Genomic DNA, 21115 nt, shown 5'->3' with positions numbered 1-21115 from the left:
TTTTTTCAAGTAACGCCGCAAGTGGCGTCCTTGTCTCTACCAAGATGTCAGCCTCCTTGGTGCGACGAGCGCTCAATCTCTTCAATGATTTAGAGGAAGGTAAGTACCCTCCCTGACGAAGTCCGGGCTAGAACGGTTTCAAAGGTGCATAGAAAGCTCAGGTATCTTTTCAGGCAGCTTTACGCTTTCCAAGGTGCCTATGCTTTTTATTTGAGAGCGAACAGGTGGGGCTTGGCAGTGTCGTGGGCTTTCACATGTCAACCGTACGTCAACGTCGCTGTTAAATATTTTGTGCTTGCGTAACTGCCTAAACGTCCGTTTTGAGCGCAGGCGATTCGCTGAAGCTGCGCGAAGCACCGATTTTGTTAGCGTCGTTCTGTGTTGACGCAAAGCCTTCGTTTCTGCGCAGTTCGTGAAAGCCAGAAGTCGAAAAAGAAATGTAGGGACCGACAGCCTTCTTCAAATCTTCACAAGACGAAGACACAACCGCTGAAACGCAAGGGTGCCATTCGACGGAAAGCGTTGCCCAACGAAGAAAAGCGCACCCGGGCCATTATAGGTAAGTTGACCATTGCCATTTGGCGAAGCCGTGTTAAGGTTGCGCACTTTCGAGGTCGGTGCATAATGCCTCGACCACGGAGCAAGATAAACAGGAGTGCCGACTTCGCCATAGAGAAATATTTCTTTCTCTATGACTTCGCTCTCTCCGGCGGGCTCTTAATGTCCATAACTCGCGGAGCACAATGTAGATGGCGCAGCGAAAGGGACCTTAGCCGGCGGCGGCTAAGTGGCCGGCGTTCCCCGTGCGCCGGCGGGCGAGTTGGCGGAACGCATTTCGTCGGCTCTGTCGTCTGCTTCGGGACGGTAGTTTTGGGCACGGACTGCTTTGGGCCTGCTTTGGCGCCGCTTCGCGTTCATTACGCGCCTCCTTCGCACAGTTGATTAACTTGTTCGACAGCACCTTCCGGGTAACCCGGACCCAAAGGAATTGAGTGGCCGTACGGCAAAGATACGTTAAGGATTGGTTTGCATGGCGGGAAAACAAAATATAGAGACCACATACAAACATATGGCTGCTATACAAACACTACCTTTTGCGCGGTGCTTGCCGAAAATGTGGCTCCGTTTTGTAAATTTGGGAATACCAATTTGGCTGTGTTTTACCAGGTTTTACAAAAGGCGAAAGGAGCAACTGGTTCTGATCACTGGTGATTATAAAAGTTCCCTCAGCTTTCTCGCAGTTCTGCAACTTGCGTCCAAAACAGAGTGTGCCTAGAACACGGGCCGGCACTTACACGCTCATCAGAAAAGGACAGAAATGCGATAACATCACCCGCGACTGCCCGCGACGTAGCAATCTGCTCAAGATCAAGTCCCTGACAGTGCGGTCTTTTCACAAGCCTTCATTTCGCGATAACTCGCCGAAAGAAAAGGTTTAACGAGTCGGTTGTTTTGCTGGTCAGCCGCTTAACGAAAAAAAAAAAAAAAATGCCGGGAACCCTGGTAGGCCAAACAAATCGCAGCATTTTATTTAGAGACCGCGGTGTTATCGACGAGATAACACGACCGTAGAGTGACAGTGAACATCGGGCGGTAAGTTGCGGCATGAGTTAAAATGAAGTATGCGTTTGATATTCTAGGGTTCCTTATCAAGCTGACAGTGTTTTTGTACACTTGATACAACAGGGCAGCCGTCCAATTCAGTCATTGGCACAGAAATGTGCATCATTGCCGTTTGCCGATGGAGTCTCCGGGCGACCCTCGTAAGCGTTGTTCGTGCGCAGAAGCAGCATAAATAATTAAGCACGCGGCCGGAGAGCGGGATAACAACAGAGGGTAACCTTTGCGCTGCATCGATTTGTCGTAAGCAGAATCACGCTAGACTATGTTGTGGTGTTCCATATTACTCTTGCTCATTCTTCGGTGCTTTTGAAGTCGTCGTCGTTCAGTTGCATCTTACATGTGCTGGGTTAGTACAATATTTTTAGTGGATATTCGTAATGTCAGACTAAACGTTCCGGGAATAAGCGATCGCCATGTATGCGGCGGCATGCGATTATCTGCGCCGTCTATTGCGGCCGCGCACGGGTGTTTAAATTGCGCGCGTGCACGCACGCCTCCTGCATAGTAGGACAGGCATAAGACAGACGTCGCTGTGCAAGAAAAGATGCCTCTGGGGAGAGCGAAGAAGGGAAGAGCCATGTACAGAGGCACAGCGACGAGAGGGCGAACGAAGGAGGAAGAGAGCAAAGGGAAAGCTGGGCAGCCGGCGGCACGTGGACATTATCGGCCCGAGCAAAAGATTTTTTCTGGGCCACAGTCGGCGCTCCTCTTTATATCTTGCTCCGTGGCCTCGACCATCGCTGCCTACTGTAGTTGAACTTGCTAGGGGGCATCTTCTGTATCTCCTAATAATGCCGATAAAGCAGGACAGCAGCTTGGCTGTTGCATTTCAGTTTAGCGATGTGCCATATTTTCGCGCGTTTAATACCCCGGATACACTAGGGTCCGAATGTCTTTTAAACTAAATGTCATTTGACTCAAATGAGGTGCTTCGAATGCCATTCAGATTCCGCCGTCCTCCACTACCGTTTCGATGACATTTGAAAGCTTTAACCAATCGCTCGCCGTGCTGCATGGTGCTGCTGCTGTCGAGTTGTTTCTACACAATAATGCAACATTTAAATTTAGCGGCGGTCTTTGGCATTAAGATGATAACAAATTATCAATAACTTAAGCTCTGACACGGTTTTTGCTTAATTCTGAATCGCAGTCGAGGTTTTCTGTGCTGTCAGGTCACACTGATTTGTCGCTTGCTTGCACTGGTGCTGAGAGTACGAAATTATTACATCTTGATATCGCGATTTAAGTGAGCGAGAAGTAAACAAACTCCCACAATTAAGAATATGTTGTTTGTTTTACGTACGCCAGTAGTGTATTTGTTTATGCTGACTATGCTGACGTTGTGTGCGAGAGCGCTAGAAATGGCATTGGAGAGCCCCCAAATGTCTTTCTGGGTGCTCATTTGGCTCGAATGTTGTTTGAGCCAAATGGCATTTCAAAACCCAGTAGAGCCGCACAACTTCGCATTTGAGTCAAATGACATTTGGTTCAAGTGACATTCGGGTGCTAGTGTAGCAGCAGAAAATGCAAAAATTTCAGTGGCAAAGGAGGGGTATGGTAATATGCGGGGTTTTTCCTTTAGGGGAGCTGCACAGCAATGCGCGTTGTGCCCTAAAGTTGACCTTGTGTACAACAGTGAGGACTGCGGTTCAAGTGGTTGATAGCTCTAGCGAGAGCAGTAACACTGAGTAAATTGTGACTTTTGCCTTGCAGTCAGTGTATTCTACTTGCTACGCATAGTATGTGACCTGTTGCTTGAGCAGTAGCTTTGGTGCAGCCTTTCCTGTATCAAATGTGTACGCAATACAAGGGTAATTTTTTTTATTTTCCGGCGGGCTAAAAGTGAGGGTGCAGACTTCTTTCAGGGGCGGGTTATATGCACGAAAATATGGTACTTCCTCAGACACGGGTGATGGCCACGTCACGTGGCGAGCTGCTGGCTTGGATAGCACTATGGATCCACCCTCTTTCGTTTGGAACAAGATAACCTTGGAGGAAAACACGAGGCAAAAACAAAATACACGTAGCATAGATTATGCTGCTGGTTCATGCAGGTTCCTTCTCTACATAGTATTAACACTGGTTGCATATCTCCTTCATGGCACTTGCATCAAGTCCCAATCGTCAGTCAGGTGGTGAGGTTATCTCTGTCATTATAGCGACCTCCTCGGGCTCAGAATTAGTGAGGCAATGGTCGAAACACTGGAGTACAGTTGGCGCTGCGGCAAATGGCATTGGTGGTGCTTGCTGTGCCGAACTGCTCCAGTCATTGAACTCAACATGCTGAGGAAGCCTACAGAAGGTTTTTGAGTGGATGACAGGTGTTGTCAGTTACATCACAGCAGCCTACCCTCGTCCTTTAAAAGGATGTTGTAGGATCTCGGATGTGCAGACAGCTGCACAACGTTTGGTTTCATACTCCACACGCATACTGTTCTTCACTTGTGCAATGCCTCCTTTCTGTAGAGGGGCAGGGGGGTGCCTGTTGTATTCCCTTTGAGTGTGCTTGTAAGCCTAGGTTCTGGTGTTCCCTTGGATGCAAGGCAGTGTTGATCGCAGCAGCCTGCCGCAAAAAAAGCTCCGCATAGGTACGCCGTCGTCAGCCACCATGTTCCAGCGATGTGGTGCTATACACAAGAAGGCCCGGGCAACAAAAGTCTCGTTTAGCTTCCGCACTTTTCTTTGAGATTCATTTCACTATCTAAACCCTCTTATCCACAAGTTCACTGGACTGCAGGAATTGTGGACCGGGTGCAACGTGCCAGAACTCGTAGGCTCGTGTAAATGCAGCAAATTCTCTGCTTGAAGCTTCAGGGCCGGTGTTGGTACAGACCTTCATTGTGAGGTCGGTGTGGAAGGAATACGTGGCAAAGATAGCACTGATTGATTCAATGACAGCTGTTGCAATGTAATTTTTTTTTTTTTTTGAGCAGGTACACTTTGGGAAGGTTGTAGTGGCGTCATAGTACAGAGGTCAAAACAATGTACAATATCCATGAAAGGGTTTGGCAGTCATCATAGTAGTGCTAGCCGCCACCTTCATTCCGTTTTATGTGTGTTTCGGGTTCATTCCACAGAGGAACTCAAGCAAGCTCAAGAGGCTGACTTCACCGAGCAGAACGTGAAGGCCCTGCAGAAGCTGTCAAAGACATGCAGTAGAGTGATTGACAAGGTAGGGGTCACTCACACTGCCCCCCACTTATGGTTCCTTTTAAAGGGGCCATTAAGACAAAGTACCTGTTTGGTTTATTAAACAGACTTTTTCTCAATAACAACAATACTAATTTTATTGCAAACTTTAAAAAAATGTTCGAGATCTTTAAACGGGCAGAAAACCAATTGTTGTCGAGTGTACGTTCTCTACCCCATATGGAAGACCATCCCTTAAAACACCTTATCGCGAAATGGTTTTGCCGATTGTGTGTTGTAACTGTAATTAACTGTAAGTTCGAATTAGCCAAATTCAAATTAACAGGCTTTTGCTGTACTTTGTCTTTATGGCCCCTTAACTTTTTCATTACCGCAGGAAATTGACCGATTTTGAGGGGTCGAACAGAACATTTTTTCTGTGCTATATATATTGGTTCGGCACAGATTGTAGTGACACGAAATGCAGATGATTTCATGCACTTTCCAACGACACCAGTTTTAATAATGTTTTCATAAATAATGATTGCGAAAAAATTATTGAAGTCGAAATTTTTGTCCAGTCGTTGAAGAAAATAAAAAAAAAGGGAGTTGTGTATTAAAAACCACAGATAGCAGAAAAAATTTGGAATATGCATTTTATAGGTAAACATTTCACAAACACATCCTAGAAAACTAAATGGAGTTGCGCAGTACAGTTTGTCAGATATAAAATGAAATGTTAGCACGCATGGTGCCCGTGCCTTGTGGTGAAGCCCCACCTCTATTTGAAATTTTGCTATTTTGCATGGTTATCTAGAAGAAACCTGGTGGTTTGACATTATTAAATGTTCTAGTTAGTCCCCACATGATGTAAAAACACCTTGTCAATAATTATGACCAGCACAATATTGAAGGCAAGCAACCGATGTGAAAAAATCCGCTTGGAGTTGAAAACCAATCTCGGTGGTGGATGCTAGTTGGCGTTCTGATCATCATTTATCAGTCAGAACATTCATTTGCAATTTATTATCATGTTCTGACTCGCTATGGTAGCCCTGCTTGCAGGAATAAGGTGTGATGCGCTAGAATCGTGCCCAGCAAGCTTTCACCGAGCCGCTGTTGTGCTATGAAGCAAGTTCAGCACTACAAGCCTACTACATTGCAGCGCCACTTAACAGTATTCAAAAGAAACAATTACAGGCCTGTTGCAGACTGTTAGAATAGACAGTTCTACTAAAAAGTGACACTAGACCTCCGGAAATACCGTCGTACGGAAACAAAACTGGCCGTTGAACAGCTGGCGGTGTTCAAGGCCGATTCGAAGCGTTCTCATCTGAACCGATATCTGATGACTTGGTGTTATCTTTCAACTTTCAGCTGAAGCTGTTATCGCAGAAGTAAGGCGTGGGTAAAGTGGAAGCACGAGCGGCATGCTTGTATCGAGGAACAGTATCGGGCAACAGAGGCGCCATGGCAAATCAGCTTGTAGTTGGGTAACTGCGTAGTAGCGCCAAATATGAATTTCGCAATGCAAAACGAAACCGAAACTGCTGGAAACTGGCTGAAAATATTAGGCACACTCGCTGGACATGCAGGAAACTGTCAGAAATAAGCTTCGGCAGAATAAAACTACCCTTCTCTGGACCAAAGATCACTAGTGAATAGCTGGTGTCATTTTCAAGTCACCATCACCTCTCAACGCTGTCGGATGAAAAAGCTGACTAAATTATTTGGTACTTGACTTGCTAGGAGCCTTTTGATAAAAAAAAGTTACGCTAACGCAGCCTCACCACGAGCGGCATGCTTTTTTGTCAAGTGCAGCTGCCGCGCCCCCTTCCTCAAGAACATACGCACCTCAGCTCGCAGAAAACGCCGTCAAAAATCTCACTGTCGCCGGAGCAGGAAAATGTAAACTGATTCTATAAGGGCAGTGCCTAGACTAACCACTGGCCGCATTTAGTGTACGATAAACGACTACAACGTGTTGAAATGGGCAATATAAATCATCGATCACCTGTGATTGATTTGAATAGGCGGGGTAACGAAAGAGTTAACGGTTGTTCGAGCTCAAGAAGTCTTTCAGCAGTAGCATGGAACGTCCTCTAGCCTGAGTTGTGGAGCTAGCACGACAGTTCGCGTGCTACGTGATTTCCATTTCAGCTTTAAAATACCTTTTTCAGAGGCAGCATTGAGGTAACACTGCATTGAACTCTGCCGAGTCTGATAGATTGCTCACGCAAAATTAGTGCCGTTGTTGGTAGTGCCACGATCAAAATGTTTTCGTCTACACACTGAGTCTTGTTTGTATACCCCTCTGTATACCAATACACATTTTCTCATAACTAAGCCTAACTGCTGCCAAGGGAAACAATTGTTTGACCCTACGGTTAAAATCGAAACCCTTTTTTGTGTTTGTTGTAATTTTATGGGCGGCTTTTGATTCCCTCACTGCGAGCCATTGAGCGTAATGCGTTTTCTACCTTGCCAGATATATCCGTGTTCTGTCAGCTTCGTAAAGCCGTGTTTCTTCAATAGCTTAACCTTTTGAGATGTTCAAATTCGTATGTTGCAGGCGGGATTGCACTCCATGATGCGTAAGCCAACAACTGACGCGTCGATGCAAGATGAGGAGAGGCCTACAGCATTCACAGACGAAGACTTTCGCCGCTTCGAAGAAGAGTATCACATATCGTGATCAAAGTCCCACCAATAAAGATTTGTTTCTTTTTCCGCCTGATCCTGAGATTAAACGTCTGTCATCTTGCCAACGGATTTCTGCAGCCAAAGCACACGCTGCGCTGGAAATATTGGCGATGAGAGCATACATTTTGTGCTACATTGGAGCTGGAGGTGGCGTACTTTGCTCATGTTTTAGCCTTGACACTGGGGAGCTTTAGAATAGGCTCTGGACAGCGACGTTTGCTGGGCGAGCGCAGCGCCAGCCGCGGCAGACCCGGGCAACTCTGGGTCAATCCCGCCGCGCACACCGCCTTCAGCGCCCGTCAACGCAACTTTGCAAAAACGTGTGTCATAACGTTGTTTGAGTGTATATCTACTACAAACAGCAAAAAAGTCATTCAGAAATTTATCATAGTGGGGGAAGCCTCCAAATAAAATGGGGCGCCGATAAAATGCTGTCACCTTGCTGTCGAGCCGTAGGTTGACACAACTGGGAAGCGTGCGTTCAAGGCTTTGCATTCTCCGGCGGATTCTTCTTTCTCTTTTTTTTTTCGCAGACACGAAGCATGGTTACTGAATCTTGAAAAGCCCACACTAAGCAAGCGGATTACATGCTGCCGGTGCGTACAGGCAGCTTGCTAGTAGGCTGGTTAGCAGGCGGTAAATACACATATGTGTTTATTAAATTTGGTAACAAAGAGGGACCCCAAACACAGTTATAGCACCGTAGTTGATCTCCCAGGTTCTACTCTGCTTCGTCTAATATTTCACGTGCTTATATTGCCGTATTAAATACATATAAACACATATGGGGTGGACACTCGTAGGCATTAACGTTCCCAAATGTTTCGCGAGCTATTGGATAGCATAAAATCACCGGCTCTTCTTGCAAAAGAAACAATGAAATTGTGGTCTAAGCAGCTGAAAAGCAAAGAAAAATATAGATAAGATGTGCCGCAATAAAAGGTGGCAGTATATGAATGCAGGACGGAAGTTTCGCGCTCAGGGAGTAGGAGGAGAACAAACCTTTCCGTTGTGTTTCTGGTCACTCCGGACCAGTGAGGGGTGTCCTCAGGGAACTAAATTTTTATCCCGTGACTTTTGCTGCAAAGGTGTTGACGGCAATAAAAGCGCTACTATTTCTTTCTAAGATAGGTCTGACGCCGAACCCGTTGGCGTGGAGAGAAAAAAATACCTGAATATGAATATTCCATAATTTATTCCGATACGCCTATTAGATGTTCTGCCTCCCCTCCCCGCCTAATGGAATTTCTTGTGATAACCTTCTCATGAAGAGTTTTTTTTTGTTTTTTGGGTGATGTTTTTATACAGCTGGAAGCCCAAAAGTTTCTTTGCGAAGCGGCCACTTATTAGCGGCAGCACTTTTGCTATAGGCGCCGGACAGCGCCCAGAGGGCGACACGGAGCCCGCGGCACCCAGCGCCCCCTTCGGCAGATATGCGCAACACTGGGTCGGTCCCCGCAAGCCGTTACGTTCCTGGCTGGGGAGCGCTCCTCTTTTTGCATCGCGGATGAAGCATATTAGTTGCCCCTTTTGGGTTTAAAACAAAGTAAGAGATTGTACAGTAATCCTGCCACATAGTGCAGGTGAATGAAGAAGAATTTATCCGGTTGAATTCGAGTATGGGGAGGCATACAAAGGCCGCATAGGCGTGATGCCCAGAAGAGAAACGCTTGTACAGCCTGCCTGCGGGCAAAACTTTCTCTAGACCACCATGCTTCCCTTAAAAAAAACGTAATTGATATTGTTCAATCCACAAACTAGGAGGCTTTGTCTGCAAATATATCAGGCGTTGTGCGATGTTTCCGCGCGAGGTATTACATCCATGTGCATTTGCGACTGCAGAACTACTACATAACTGGACCACATGGGTGTTACATTTGGGTCTTTGATCCGAATGTGATGCTCCATACACGTAACAGTATGAAATTCACATGTTTGTATATAGGCTCCGGACAGCAAAGTTTGCCGGGCGAGCGCAGCGCCAGCCACGGCAGACCCGCGCAACCCTGGGTCGTTTCCGCCGCACACACCACCTTCAGCGCCGCCTTCAACCGGAAGCACGTGACCAATTTGTGCAGTCGAGAATAGGGCCCTTGGTGCGTGCTTGGTGTGCACATGGATGATGCGCCAGGGCAACTGCTTTGAACGTTATGCTTTTTTTTTTCTGTGAAAGTTCTGCGGTGTTGTGCCGGAGCTATGACGTGTGTTTCTACGTCTGCCCAGTTTCAGCTCATCAAATTGGTGCTTTCAAAATGGGTGATGTGCTAAGGGACTGCTTCATTTTTTTAAACTCCCTTGCAAAGTGATGTGGAGCTTGCTCCAGCAGTATGCAATATGATTACTACCCTTTGTCCTGGGAAGGACTACGTACGTGCGCTGTTGGTTTGATAAAAACAGTACACAGTGGTTTGTTTACATACAATATCATCAGTAGACTGAAGGAAAAGACAACATCGTTACACTAGAGTTTCCTTTGTGCGGTAAATGTCATCATACCCGCTGTTAGCAACCGGCAAGAATGCGACTATGTTGAACTAAAAAGAAGCACTCACTTATGACTTAGCACTAGTTCGATCTACGACTTTAGGTTCATTTGGTGCAGTAACGATATCGTTCAGAAATGCATACCCGAGAGAAAATGTGTGCTAGCACCAGCTACTTCATGGTTAAATTCACAGCTGAGCTCAGCTGTTCGCCGCTGGTACGGTGTTCGCTGGGAACAGCAGCGAATTTAACCATCAATGAGATCGTACCAGCTGATATTTACTCTTGAGTACAGATGACAATTCAAATCCGTCATGTCCACTTCACCTATACATGGAATGTCGAAGGGAAATAAGTTGCATAGCCCTTAGATAGCATTGTTGGCATGCTGCTCATAATTTTCTTGATTTCTGCAATCAATAACCTAAGTGTTAACGTTCCACAAGTACAATGTAGTGCATATTCAGCTAATCTCCTGAATTAAAAGAATCAGCGGGGACGAGAGTATCACCGCTTTCGTTCGATCGCGCTGCATCTTTCCCTGGGAAGCGGGCGAGCGAGTCCATACTGTTTGATAATGTACATATATTCCAAGAAAATTTAGGCTGCAGTATTCGTTTTCCGTTGCAAAGCGCTGAAGCAAAGCGCCATGCGGTTTTGTTTTGATTTGTTTGAGCCGGAGCAATCCGCGCTGCGCTCGCAGATACGACGAAGATCAGAAAACACGCCGGAGAAGTTTTCTTTTTGCTGTTTTTTTTTTTGCTTTTGACGTCACGGGCCTCCAGGCTGCGCCCGTTAACTGCGCACCGGGCTCAAGCGCTTCCCACCCCTATCGGCGCGTAGCGATAATACTCGGCGCGTAGCGTAGCGATATATAGACGAGCGGGAATGTGAGTGCGGCCATCTTATACTGAAAGCGGTGGTGCGGCGCGGCTTTGGTACTTTGGTAAGTGCTGTACGCCGTTCATGTTTATGTAGCCAAACGAAAAACACCCTTGTTTCGCGTGCTGCTGTGTCATCCTCAGCTGCTGTCCGATATCTAGTGTACACCGTCTTTGAAGTGTTCAGCCCGTATTTCGTGGAAGAAAATTGATTGATTGTAGGGTTTAACGCGCCGATGCAACGCAGGCGATGAGGCGTGCCGTACTGGAGGGCTCCGGATCAATTTTGATCACTTGGGGATCTGTAACGTGCGCCGAAATCTCGTACACAGGGGCGTTTTCGCTTTTACCCTCCATCAGAAAAGCGGCCGCCGCGGCCGGGAATCGAATCCGCGACTTCATGCTCAGCAGCACAACGCCTTAGCCACTGAGCCACCGCGGCGGGTATTTTGGGAAGAAAAAAAAAAGGGGGGGGGGAATTATTCCGAATGTTATATACCACGTTCGATATGTTGTAAGCAGGTCACGTAAAGCGCACCGATGTAGCAGGGAACTTTCTGCATATTAGTGTTGCGATACGTGGCGGCTGAAGGAAATTGATAGTTATTAGGGGGGGTGGTAGGGACGCTTTCTTTAAACTGCGCTTTGATGCAGTGAAATTCGACGCGATACACCTCATTCCGCACTGTTTGGGAACTGCATATACATCGCGGAATGCCCCGCTATAAAGTTATACGGGCGTTAGACACATCTCCAACACTTCTCGATGACGCGTTGAACACGCGTTTGATGTGAAATAACGCTACAAGCCGCTTCCTTCCAACCGTCTTCTTCCCGAACGTACGGACACGCCGGCCGCCCTTTGACGTTGTCGCCATATTGGCTACCAAACAAAGACCATTGGCGCGGCTTGGCCTTGGCTTGGCTTGACTTCGTTGCAGTTTTTCCGGCTTAGTTTGATTTCTTGCTCTTCTTGCGGCCTCGCAGGTAAGGTGGCTTATCGCAGGCGCAGCACTCCCAGCTCCCATCAGCTCTCTTCATGTCTGCATGTGATAGCAGCGCATTTTTTAGGAGCGAAAGTGAAACAAAACTATGTTGACCTATTTTGCATAATAATTCGGTTAGAGATTTACGGAGATTTACCAGTGAACAAAACGCTTCATAATATTGTACCAAAAAAAATTTTTGCCTAAGGGCGATCATTTCAACCTTTTGTCTTGTGATTTTCGGGAAAAATAAAAATACAGGCAATCGCACTTTGTGGGTCCATTTGTATTAGTTTTTATTTAAACCAATAGTCTCTATTAGTTCGTATTAGACTCAGATCTATTTGTATTTGTATACTAATAAAAACTAATAGGTTCCTTTGTATTAGACATCTTATACATGAAACTTATAAAACTGATACAAGTTTGTTGTATACGACTAATACATACAAAAATGCATAGGACTAATACAAGTTTCTATCAGAATTTTTGCTAGGGCCGCCACTAAACTAGATTGGCTTGGAAAAATATTTTGGTGTCCTCTGCATCCCTAAAAGCTGAATACCTTGGGTGCATTTATTCGTTATAATATCACGTTTCTTTCATGCCGGGTGTCTACTTGATTTACTTGCAGGCACTTCAGCCTGTTGTGCAGGCTTGGTCAGTAGATCGTTTCCTTTCCCGCGTCGTCTCTTGCCAGTTTTGTACCTACATCCCCCGTGCCACGTCCTTCCTTTCTCTAGGCAGCATTTTTATAACTTGCAGGGGTGAGACAGCTGCGCAGCTGTTTTGATAAAAATTTGTTTTCCTTTCCTGCTCCAGGCTGCTCCGAAAGCTTGAAAATTGCAAAAATTGTGCCAAACTGCTCCAAAACAGTCGAAAGCCAAGGATTTTAACGCTCCCGTCTGTTTCTGTCGGGAAAAGTGTTTACTTACGCCATACCTTTCCAGCATCTCCAAGGCGATGCTGTTTGTAAAGGATACGGTTTTTCGAACGTTACAGTGTCGGGTTGCACATGTTATAGTCTGTGCGTTTTTAAAGTTTTACCATCGAAAACCATTGCAAATTAAGTTCTGTAGAAAAAAAATACTTATGTGTACTGAGGCGACAAACCACTTGTGCAAGTTGATAAAAAAACGTCAGTTTTTGCTGCGCCGTATCTCCGGAACGACAATACTGGGCACCGCCATCTTGGTGTGGTGAAGATGGGAAAACGTGGCCGCCGGGCGAAGCATGCACTTGCTCGTGGTTCAGGCACAGTGCTTTCCGCCGACTTCTGTTGTGGTTTTTGTTATGGGGGTGGCTGGGTTTGCGTTTAGTCGTTTCATCTGTTGCGGGAAGCTGCACGACTCGAAAGACGGGAGTTATTCGCCGTGTGAGGCGCGGTGCGTACTTGAAGTAAAATTTCGGACTCATTGCGGTGTTATAAAACGCCGACTTATTGCTGCCTTTGACAGCGAGCTTGCGATTGGCGGGGATGGGATGATCGACACTGCAGAAGCGGCGACGCAGGCTACATCGCCGCAAAATGTTCAAGCAGTGCAGTCTATTATTGTACGCTAGTAGTAATAGTTCATCTATCTGGATTAGTGAAATTTAATGCCAAAAGGGAGGTGGCTAAACATACCAACGTTACTCAAATGACGATCGTAGTGAACGCGCAACTTGGGGCTTGAAAAGGGAGGGCAGGTGGGGTGCGATGACTGTCACCTTGTTTTGCGCAACTTTTGCCGTGGCTCTACACTTGTGCATAACGCCCATTCTGGGATTACAAAAAGAATGATTTCGGCATTCACCTGATAACAAAAATGCCTTACGATTGCTTAGTTTGTCAATTCGATATTTTACACGGAACTATCTATGCACGCTATCTATGCAGAAAGCCGAAGAATTTAAGAAGGGTTTGTTACAATGTAGTGAAGTTCGTACCTTGTGATACTCTGGTTGAAAGAACATTATTGAAGGCTGTTTCAGTATTATGACATAATACTGAAACAGCCTTTCAATGAAGTCCTTTTTAATCGGTTGATTAAAAAGGGCAGTTTTACCCCCTGAGTTGCCAAAACATTCATTTTTTAGGCTCCTAAGTTGACATTTTAGGCTCCTACAGGGACAAATCAAGCTTGTTCTGCTCCAAAATCGAGATTTCACGGCTCCAAAAAACTGCTCCCAAATCTGATTCAGCTGTCTCACCCTTGCATAAGGTTCCGAGGAAGGGGAGCTGATCGCTGACCTGGAACCTGCAAGAGGTCAACCGGGCTGTGACCTTTAACATCATGGATCAGCAGCCCAATGGTGAGACAACACTGTCACAATGCGATTACCACGCAGTCGGGCAGCTTGGAGCGAAGGCACTTCGGATCTCTTGTCATGACAGTGGCTAGAGGGGTTGTTCTTGCATTTATTTCACCAAGAAAAAAAGGCTAGTGGAAGGAAGCGTTATTGTCTGAGGAGCTCAAGTTGCATGGTCTTCTCTACCAACAATATGGGAGAAACACAGCACCATCAACCGTCCACTTGTGGACGCACTCTTTCCTGGATTTATGCAGCGCAGAGTTACCTGCCCCTTGGTAAGTGAGCTCGTGAGTTTACCACAAAAGAAACGATGGAAAGAAAACATGGTTTTCAACACATTTAAAAGCGATTGACCAGTGTATAGGAAGCGGTTGAGTGGTTCAGAGCTGAAATCTTTTAAAGAGGGATATATAATGTACAGTATAGTATTATAATGCTATTTTTTCTGTTCGCTCTTTGCTTGTAGTCTCTGGTCTAGTCTTTTGGTCACTGTATAACAATATGGGAATATACCGTCAAAGCTGTAAGCAGGTTTCTATGGCAGGGTGCAAATTTCAAGGGTGGAAGGGCTACGCCATTTAATGCCAAGGTTTACATGTGCCATTCTGCGCCGAACCACCCCAGTTGCGCCAAATTCCTTTATCAGCGCCGTCCTGAATCGAAGCGCCTTAAAGGGACCCTGCAACACTCTTTGAGAAGTACAAGTAAACCTGCGCGACGTTTAGCTTACACTTCTAGGAATACCTGAGCCAAATATTACACGTGCATGTGAAGCGGTGAGCGCGCAAATCGCTGTGAAAGACGCGGAAAAACCAACCGCGCTCTCTTCAGTTCTCCTCAGTGTGCACCCCTGGCATGGCCTGAACAACGTCATTGAGACCATGGCTGTCCGATCGGCTGTCATTGGTCAACTTAGCGGCTTATTCTTCGCATTTCCTGTGATGATCCGCCGTTGTCTGCGCTGTGTACCAACCTTTTCTATGCCAGAACCTGTAAGCACAGCTTTGCCGTTTTTTGTGTTTTTATTGCGCGTGGAGGTAGAGACATCACGCAGTTACGACGAGCATGGCAGAGATGAATTCGTAGAAGTGGATGGCTTCTTGTCGACGCTCGCTTTGCTTTCGGGCGCCTTTCCGTCGGAAGCCTTGCCTCCGGGAAGCTTTCCCTTGGGTGACTTGTCGTCGGGAGGCTTTCCCTTCGGCTTCCCCGTCTCTGTGTCCTCGTCTTTGTCATCGTTGTCCAGTGGCGCTCCCGTGCCTGCTTGACTAACTCGAACTCCAACTGGTGCTCTTTCGCTGTCATGAAATGGTCTTCTTCCCTTTTGATCTTGATTGCGTACGGTATGTACTGGCGGGCAGCTTCTCTGAGCTAGGACGTCGGCACTGACAGGTCCTTGGTTGTGGCTAATGTTGTAGTTGAAAGGCGTCTTGGGTTCGTCCACCTGCATGTAGCCGTAGTCCTTGTCCTCCGGGTGAAAGGTCTCCTTAATGCTCTCTTTGTTCTAATTGTTCCAATTCACGTCCGCATGCACCGCGGGCTTGGCCGTCTTCTTGCCGGCCTTGAGGATGCTATGAGTGCCCATCCTACAAGTCGGAGCGTGCGCTTGCGAGCAGGCAGCTATGCCTGCTTTTTTATGGCACCACACCGGAAACACACCCATCCACGTTCCGGAGAAAAGGAGAAACTCCCAGGCCTGTGATATATAGAAGGCCGCGGAAGAGAACGCTGCGAGCCGCCCCCCTCTCCGGCAGAGAGCGCGCAGCTTTCGTTGCGTTGTCCGCGGTCGAGTTGAGGGGGAATGATTATGAGAGATTTCTCATCGCGCGTAGTTTCGCTAATAGTGAAGGCCTTTTCGTAATTCTTGTGGGAGGAGATTTGCTGGGACAACAGACTTTGCACCAAAATACATTCCGAGTATTCGATGGTGAGTGCTGCAAGGCCCCTTTAATTGAACCGCGAGATACGACTGCCATGATGCCGCGTGCAGAAAACTTGGCTGAAACATCTTGTTTTCGGTTTTATGACGGCGGTTGTAGTTTCATCTAAGCTACGAGTGGCTATGGAAGTTGGCTTTGGCTTAGCCGTAAGGACTACGCGCTGTCTCCGCCTGCTCTCTGCATGTTTTTGTCGCATTTACAGTTTTGTTGGCCGGTGCCGGTAGCTAAGCCACTATCAGTGGAAAATTACCAAAAGTAATATGTCTTTGTGCCCCATCACAAACACACAGATGAATAGTCGCCTAAAAGGTTGTAGTTTATTGGAAGTGAAAATCAATTTAGTCCCCCATTTTTGACGATGCTTGCCTTGCTGCCTCTAACTTTCTGTAGCTCCATGCATTGATCAAACCGGGTCTTGGATGGTTAGACCTTGCTTTCTGATTTGGTTCACTTTTGTTGTGAGGTAATTATGCGTTTTCTCCTGTGAACTTTCGGGTTAGCTTTGCTTAGTGTAGGATGATCCAACATTATTCATGCCTTTCAACACGCCCTAGAAATGCAGTCTTGGGCGTAAGTTCACTGACTTTTGCAACCCTGTGAGTGCCGAAGACAACGCTATGTTCAGCGTCGCACGCACTGAAACCGTTTTGGATAGAAAAAAAATGCAATCCAATGCCTTTTCCAAAATGGCTTGATGTGTTTAATATTGCCCTCCTTCACCTTCCGAGTCGCCTACAAGCTATCCCCGGTCTCCAGCACGCTCTTTACGCGGACGATTTGACCATTTGGACAACGCAGGGCTCCAGCGGCGCACAACAAGACGCTCTCCAACAAGCGATCGACACAACTATCGACTATCTCTCACCCAGAGGTTTGACATGCGAACCTAACAAATCGGCTCTCCTAGTCCTTCGCGCCCGCACGCGAGGTCGGCCTCCTGTGGCTACTCCCGATCCGCAAGTTACCATCCAGGGCTCACATATTCCCCAAGTCCCCACTCTCCGTATATTGGGTGTGCCTATCCACTACGATGGTTCCGGCGCCACCCTCCTGCCGCAGCTACAGAAAACGGTCACACAGCTCACTCACCTAATACGGCGAATAAGAGGATCCACTCACGGCCTCAAAGAACAAGACACCTGCCGCTTGGTCCAAGCACTGCTGGTCAGCCGTATAACCTACGGAACTCCTTTTGTCAACCTAAAACCACAGGAAATCAACAAGCTGGATGCTCTAATACGGAAAACGTACAAAGCTGCCCTTGGACTCCCAACTTATACTTCCAATGCGCGTCTGCTTCACCTCGGCCTGCACAACACGCTCAGCGAACTACTAGAAGCACAGCGGACGTCCCACCTCCATCGCCTCGCCCTCACTCCCTCAGGTAGACGCGTTCTCCAAAACATTGGCCGGCCCTCCCCTTCCCCTCAACACGAACTCCAACGCATCCCCCTGTCCATTCGTCAACGCCTGAAGGTTAGCCCGGTACCCAAACACATGCACTCATCTTTCAATCGAGGACGTCGCGAAGCCAGAGTGAAGATGCTTGATAAACGGTACGGCGCCGACTCTCAAACCCGATATACGGATATTGCTACAACTCCCGACCGCACGCGCACCACCCTAGTTACTGTGGACTCGAACGGACATCTGGCCACAGCCGTCACCTATCGAAATCTGCCGGTCACCTCAGCCGAAGCGCTTGCCATCGCCCATGCAACTACCACACACCAGCATCAACCATACTTGACCATCATTACGGACTCCCAACAAGCCTGTCGGCTGTATCAAGCTGGCCTTGCACCACCCCAGGCCCTCCCTGTGCTCCAACACCTTCCCGAGGACATTGAAATATCTATCGTCTGGACCCCAGGCCATGCTGGCCTTGCCGGGAATGAGGCGGCTCATGCCGCAGCCCGCGATCTCCTTACCCGGGCACTCCCAACCGCAAGGACCGACACCGCCGGGCGCCTCATCTCTGACCATGAAATCCTAACTCCGCTGGACTCTACCTACAGCTCCCTCCTCGCGCACTACACACACATCAGAAGAACATACCCTCCTCCACACCACAGTCTCTCCAACCACCAAACTCACATATATCGGCGTCTACAAACAGAAACCTTCTACAACCACACTATCCTCTCCCACATATCTCCGTCCATTTTCCCCCACAACTGCCCACAATGTGACATCCCTCTCACAACCTACCACCTTGTGTATTCATGTCCCCACCACCCCCACCCCATTCACTCCCCCTCCCTTGAGCAGTGGGAGTCTGCGCTGACCAGCTCGGCGCCGGAGCATCAAATCGCCCTGGTGCAACGAGCCCTGGATTCGGCGCAGGCTCGCGGCCTCCTGGACGTAGGAGGCTGACCACGTCCCTTTCCAGCTCCCTTGGCTGCTCAATAAAAAAAATGTTTTTTACCACCACCACCAATGCCTTTTTTTAAAGCAAAGGTTTTTACCTCTACCCTATAAGGGTTCTTTCGCGACAATTGGTGTCAACAGAAAACTTCCTGCGAACAAATAAAAGAATTCACAGGCACCGCCAGGAATCTAACCTGGAACTAATAGAATAGCAAAGCCAGAGCCCGTTGGCTTACCGATTTAGCTACGAGCCCACTTTTGTTTTCTTTACTGCATGAAAAACTGGCCTTAATACAGCCTACAAAAGTTATGAGTCATCCAAGAAGATGCACATCACTGCAGCTAAATTAAGCCATTCGTTGAAACTCTGGCAAGCAGACGCACGCGTCCAACAGATGCAGCCATTCTGGTGGGTCACTTTGCGCCGCATGAATGCTCAGCACCAACGCAGCTTGCTCCCGAAAAATGGACTTCGTTGGGCGAGGGGGTTCCGCGTGCCTGTCCGTCATGCGGCACTTCCACAAGCTATACAATCCGGTCACAACAAATATATCATAGGGCACTCCAGTAACATCTCTAAAAGGCAAGAACCGAATTGTATAAGGGGTAATGTCTATGTCGTTTTTAAGAGTTCGTTGCAACACATCCCAGAAAAACACCACATCCCGGCACAAAACAAAACAATGATCAATGGTTTCAGGTTGATTGCATAAACGGCAATTGTCAGACCAAGGAATAAACATTCCTTTCTCGCGCAACCATGTTTTCACTGGGAGTGTTGATGTATGCTGCTTAAAGAAAAACGTTTTTGAATTTGGAGGAAGACACATACGTGTGATCCGCTTCAAAACACTGTCCTTATGGTGGCCAATGTAAGGCTGGCGATAAACCGGCACTGGGAACAGACACTCTAATAAAGTGTTCGTCAAAGCCTTCCTGGAAAGGTTAATCTCGGTTTTTCTTCTATAAGATGATGCATCATCCACTTCTGTTCAACGTTATTCAACAGCGCATAAGTTTTCATTTACCGTTTTTCTTGTCTCCACTGGTGAAATCAGTACGAAGCCGCCATGGGGGTTTTTAAAGGAGGTGGTCGACACCTTTAATTTCCTTACTGCGAGGTTTTCCCTGCAATATCTGTTAGCTACGAGCCCACGCGGAGACGGGGAAGACAAGTGGTGCACTCACCAAGCACGTCTAGGGGTTTAACCCCTGCATTCTCGCTGAATACCAGGCGATAGCGATTAAAGGAAGCTCAGATCAACCCATGGTATCCCACTTCTAGTACGCCCATGTGCTAAAGCCTGTGGCTTCCAGTGCACGTAAAAAATCTCAGCTCCTTGTCGTCCGCCCTCACGTCAAACGACCCCTCAAGGAACACATGCAAATACTCCTCGATGGCCAGGCCATCACTCCAAGGCCCAGCATCAAGATCCTGGGCCTACATCTTGAGGCCAACACTAAAAGCGACGTATCCTTGCATCGCCGCAAACACAGCATCAATAAAATCATACACATGGTCAGGCGAATTGCCACCAAGAAGCGAGGCCTCGAGGAATCGCATAAGTTTCGATTAGTTAAAGCTTTTGTCCTCCCGAGAAAAACTTACATCACCCCCTGTCTTCTTCGCATCAAGGAGGACATACAGATGCTTTATATAATGATTAGAAATGCAGTTGAGCAAGGCATTGGTCTTCCCATGAGTGCGTCCACAGAGAGGCTGCTTAGCGCGGGGCTCTACAACACAGTGGAAGAGCTGATAGAGGGCCACCTTTCTATCCAGAAGCTTCGAATGAGCAAAACTGCGGCGGGTCGCCGCATCCTTCACCAGATTGGCTGGGCAGCACAGAATGCTACTCAGCTTGATGTACTCCTGGACTTTTGGCGACAAGAACTAAAGATGCTCCCTTTGCTTAGAAATATGAACCCCTCACACGACGAGGGTCGCCGACAAGCACGGGCTTAAGCGCTCAACACCACCGTCGGTGAGAATCATGCAGTTATCTACACAGACGCCTCCAAACATCGAGAGCAGCAGTACGCCATCATCATGGCTACCTCCAGAACCAACCTCCTTGCTTGTGCCTCACTCAAGACCGAAGACATGACGGCAGCAGAAGAGGCAGCCATCTCCTTGGCTCTCGCTCAACAGGGGTTCGGAAGGTAGTCACCGATTCCCAACAAGCCTACCGGATTTACCAGACGGGTTTGGTGTCCTGACCTGCACTGCGTGTGCTACAAACTCACTCCCCAAATGGTTCCATTCAGCTTGTCTGGACACCCACTTACACTTACATAGAGGGCAACGAACACGGCCACCAAGCCTGCGCTTTTACCCCCCGTGCTGTGGAGCTGCACGAGGACAGTCACCCGCTTGTCTCGTTCAGGGACATAACCCAGCATTATGGCCTTCTGAAAAGACCCTACCTTTGCCTTACCCTGTCATTTCCATAGAACAACAAACTACCCTATGGCTCATACAATCCGGCTCCTTCCCACACCCGACGCGTCTTCACTTAATGCACCCGAATTGCTGCGACGCTGAATGTAAATTTTGCTGAGAAGTAGGAACACTCTGGCACATAATCGGGGTGTGCGACTTTACCCCTGAGCACCATCCTCTCTTTCCGTCAACTACCGAACAAGAGCAACTGGAGATGCTGCTATCCAGCCCCTCTCTGCCTGCCCAGCTTCAGGTGCTAGACAG

General features: G+C 47.6%; 2 protein-coding genes across 3 annotated transcripts in view; both read left to right on the top strand.

Moving 5' to 3' along the window:
- The first annotated feature begins 21 nt into the window (after nt 1-21).
- LOC144139343 (uncharacterized) lies at nt 22-7489 on the top strand. Its single transcript, XM_077671718.1, has 4 exons — nt 22-99; nt 410-559; nt 4701-4795; nt 7325-7489. Exons 1-4 carry the CDS (start codon nt 45-47, stop codon nt 7445-7447), a joined length of 423 nt encoding a protein of 140 aa, XP_077527844.1. The 5' UTR covers nt 22-44; the 3' UTR covers nt 7448-7489.
- A 3317-nt stretch (nt 7490-10806) lies between these two features.
- Nucleotides 10807-21115, top strand: part of LOC144138642 (uncharacterized) — a 51584-nt gene continuing 41275 nt past the window's right edge. The window contains exons 1-2 of one of the 2 annotated variants that reach the window (XM_077671029.1): nt 10807-10885; nt 14011-14101. In XM_077671029.1, coding sequence (XP_077527155.1) covers nt 14083-14101 — 19 coding nt within the window. In that variant the 5' untranslated portion in view covers nt 10807-10885; nt 14011-14082. The remainder of the gene's footprint in view (nt 10886-14010; nt 14102-21115) is intronic. The other variant, XM_077671031.1, reaches the window with a different exon arrangement.

Source organism: Haemaphysalis longicornis, unplaced genomic scaffold (assembly GCF_048455015.1).
Source record: "Haemaphysalis longicornis isolate Haplotype H1 unplaced genomic scaffold, Haemaphysalis longicornis Haplotype H1 scaffold_5, whole genome shotgun sequence".
Taxonomy (NCBI): Eukaryota; Metazoa; Arthropoda; class Arachnida; order Ixodida; family Ixodidae; genus Haemaphysalis; species Haemaphysalis longicornis.
This window is presented reverse-complemented; position numbering and strand designations above follow the sequence as displayed.

Excerpts from the sequence above, each read along its gene's own strand:
- LOC144139343 (XM_077671718.1), top strand. The coding sequence starts at position 45 with ATGTCAGCCTCCTTGGTGCGACGAGCGCTCAATCTCTTCAATGATTTA. Across the intron at positions 560-4,700 it reads GCGCACCCGGGCCATTATAG|AGGAACTCAAGCAAGCTCAA; the intron begins GTAAGTTGACCA and ends TTCATTCCACAG. Across the intron at positions 4,796-7,324 it reads GCAGTAGAGTGATTGACAAG|GCGGGATTGCACTCCATGAT; the intron begins GTAGGGGTCACT and ends CGTATGTTGCAG.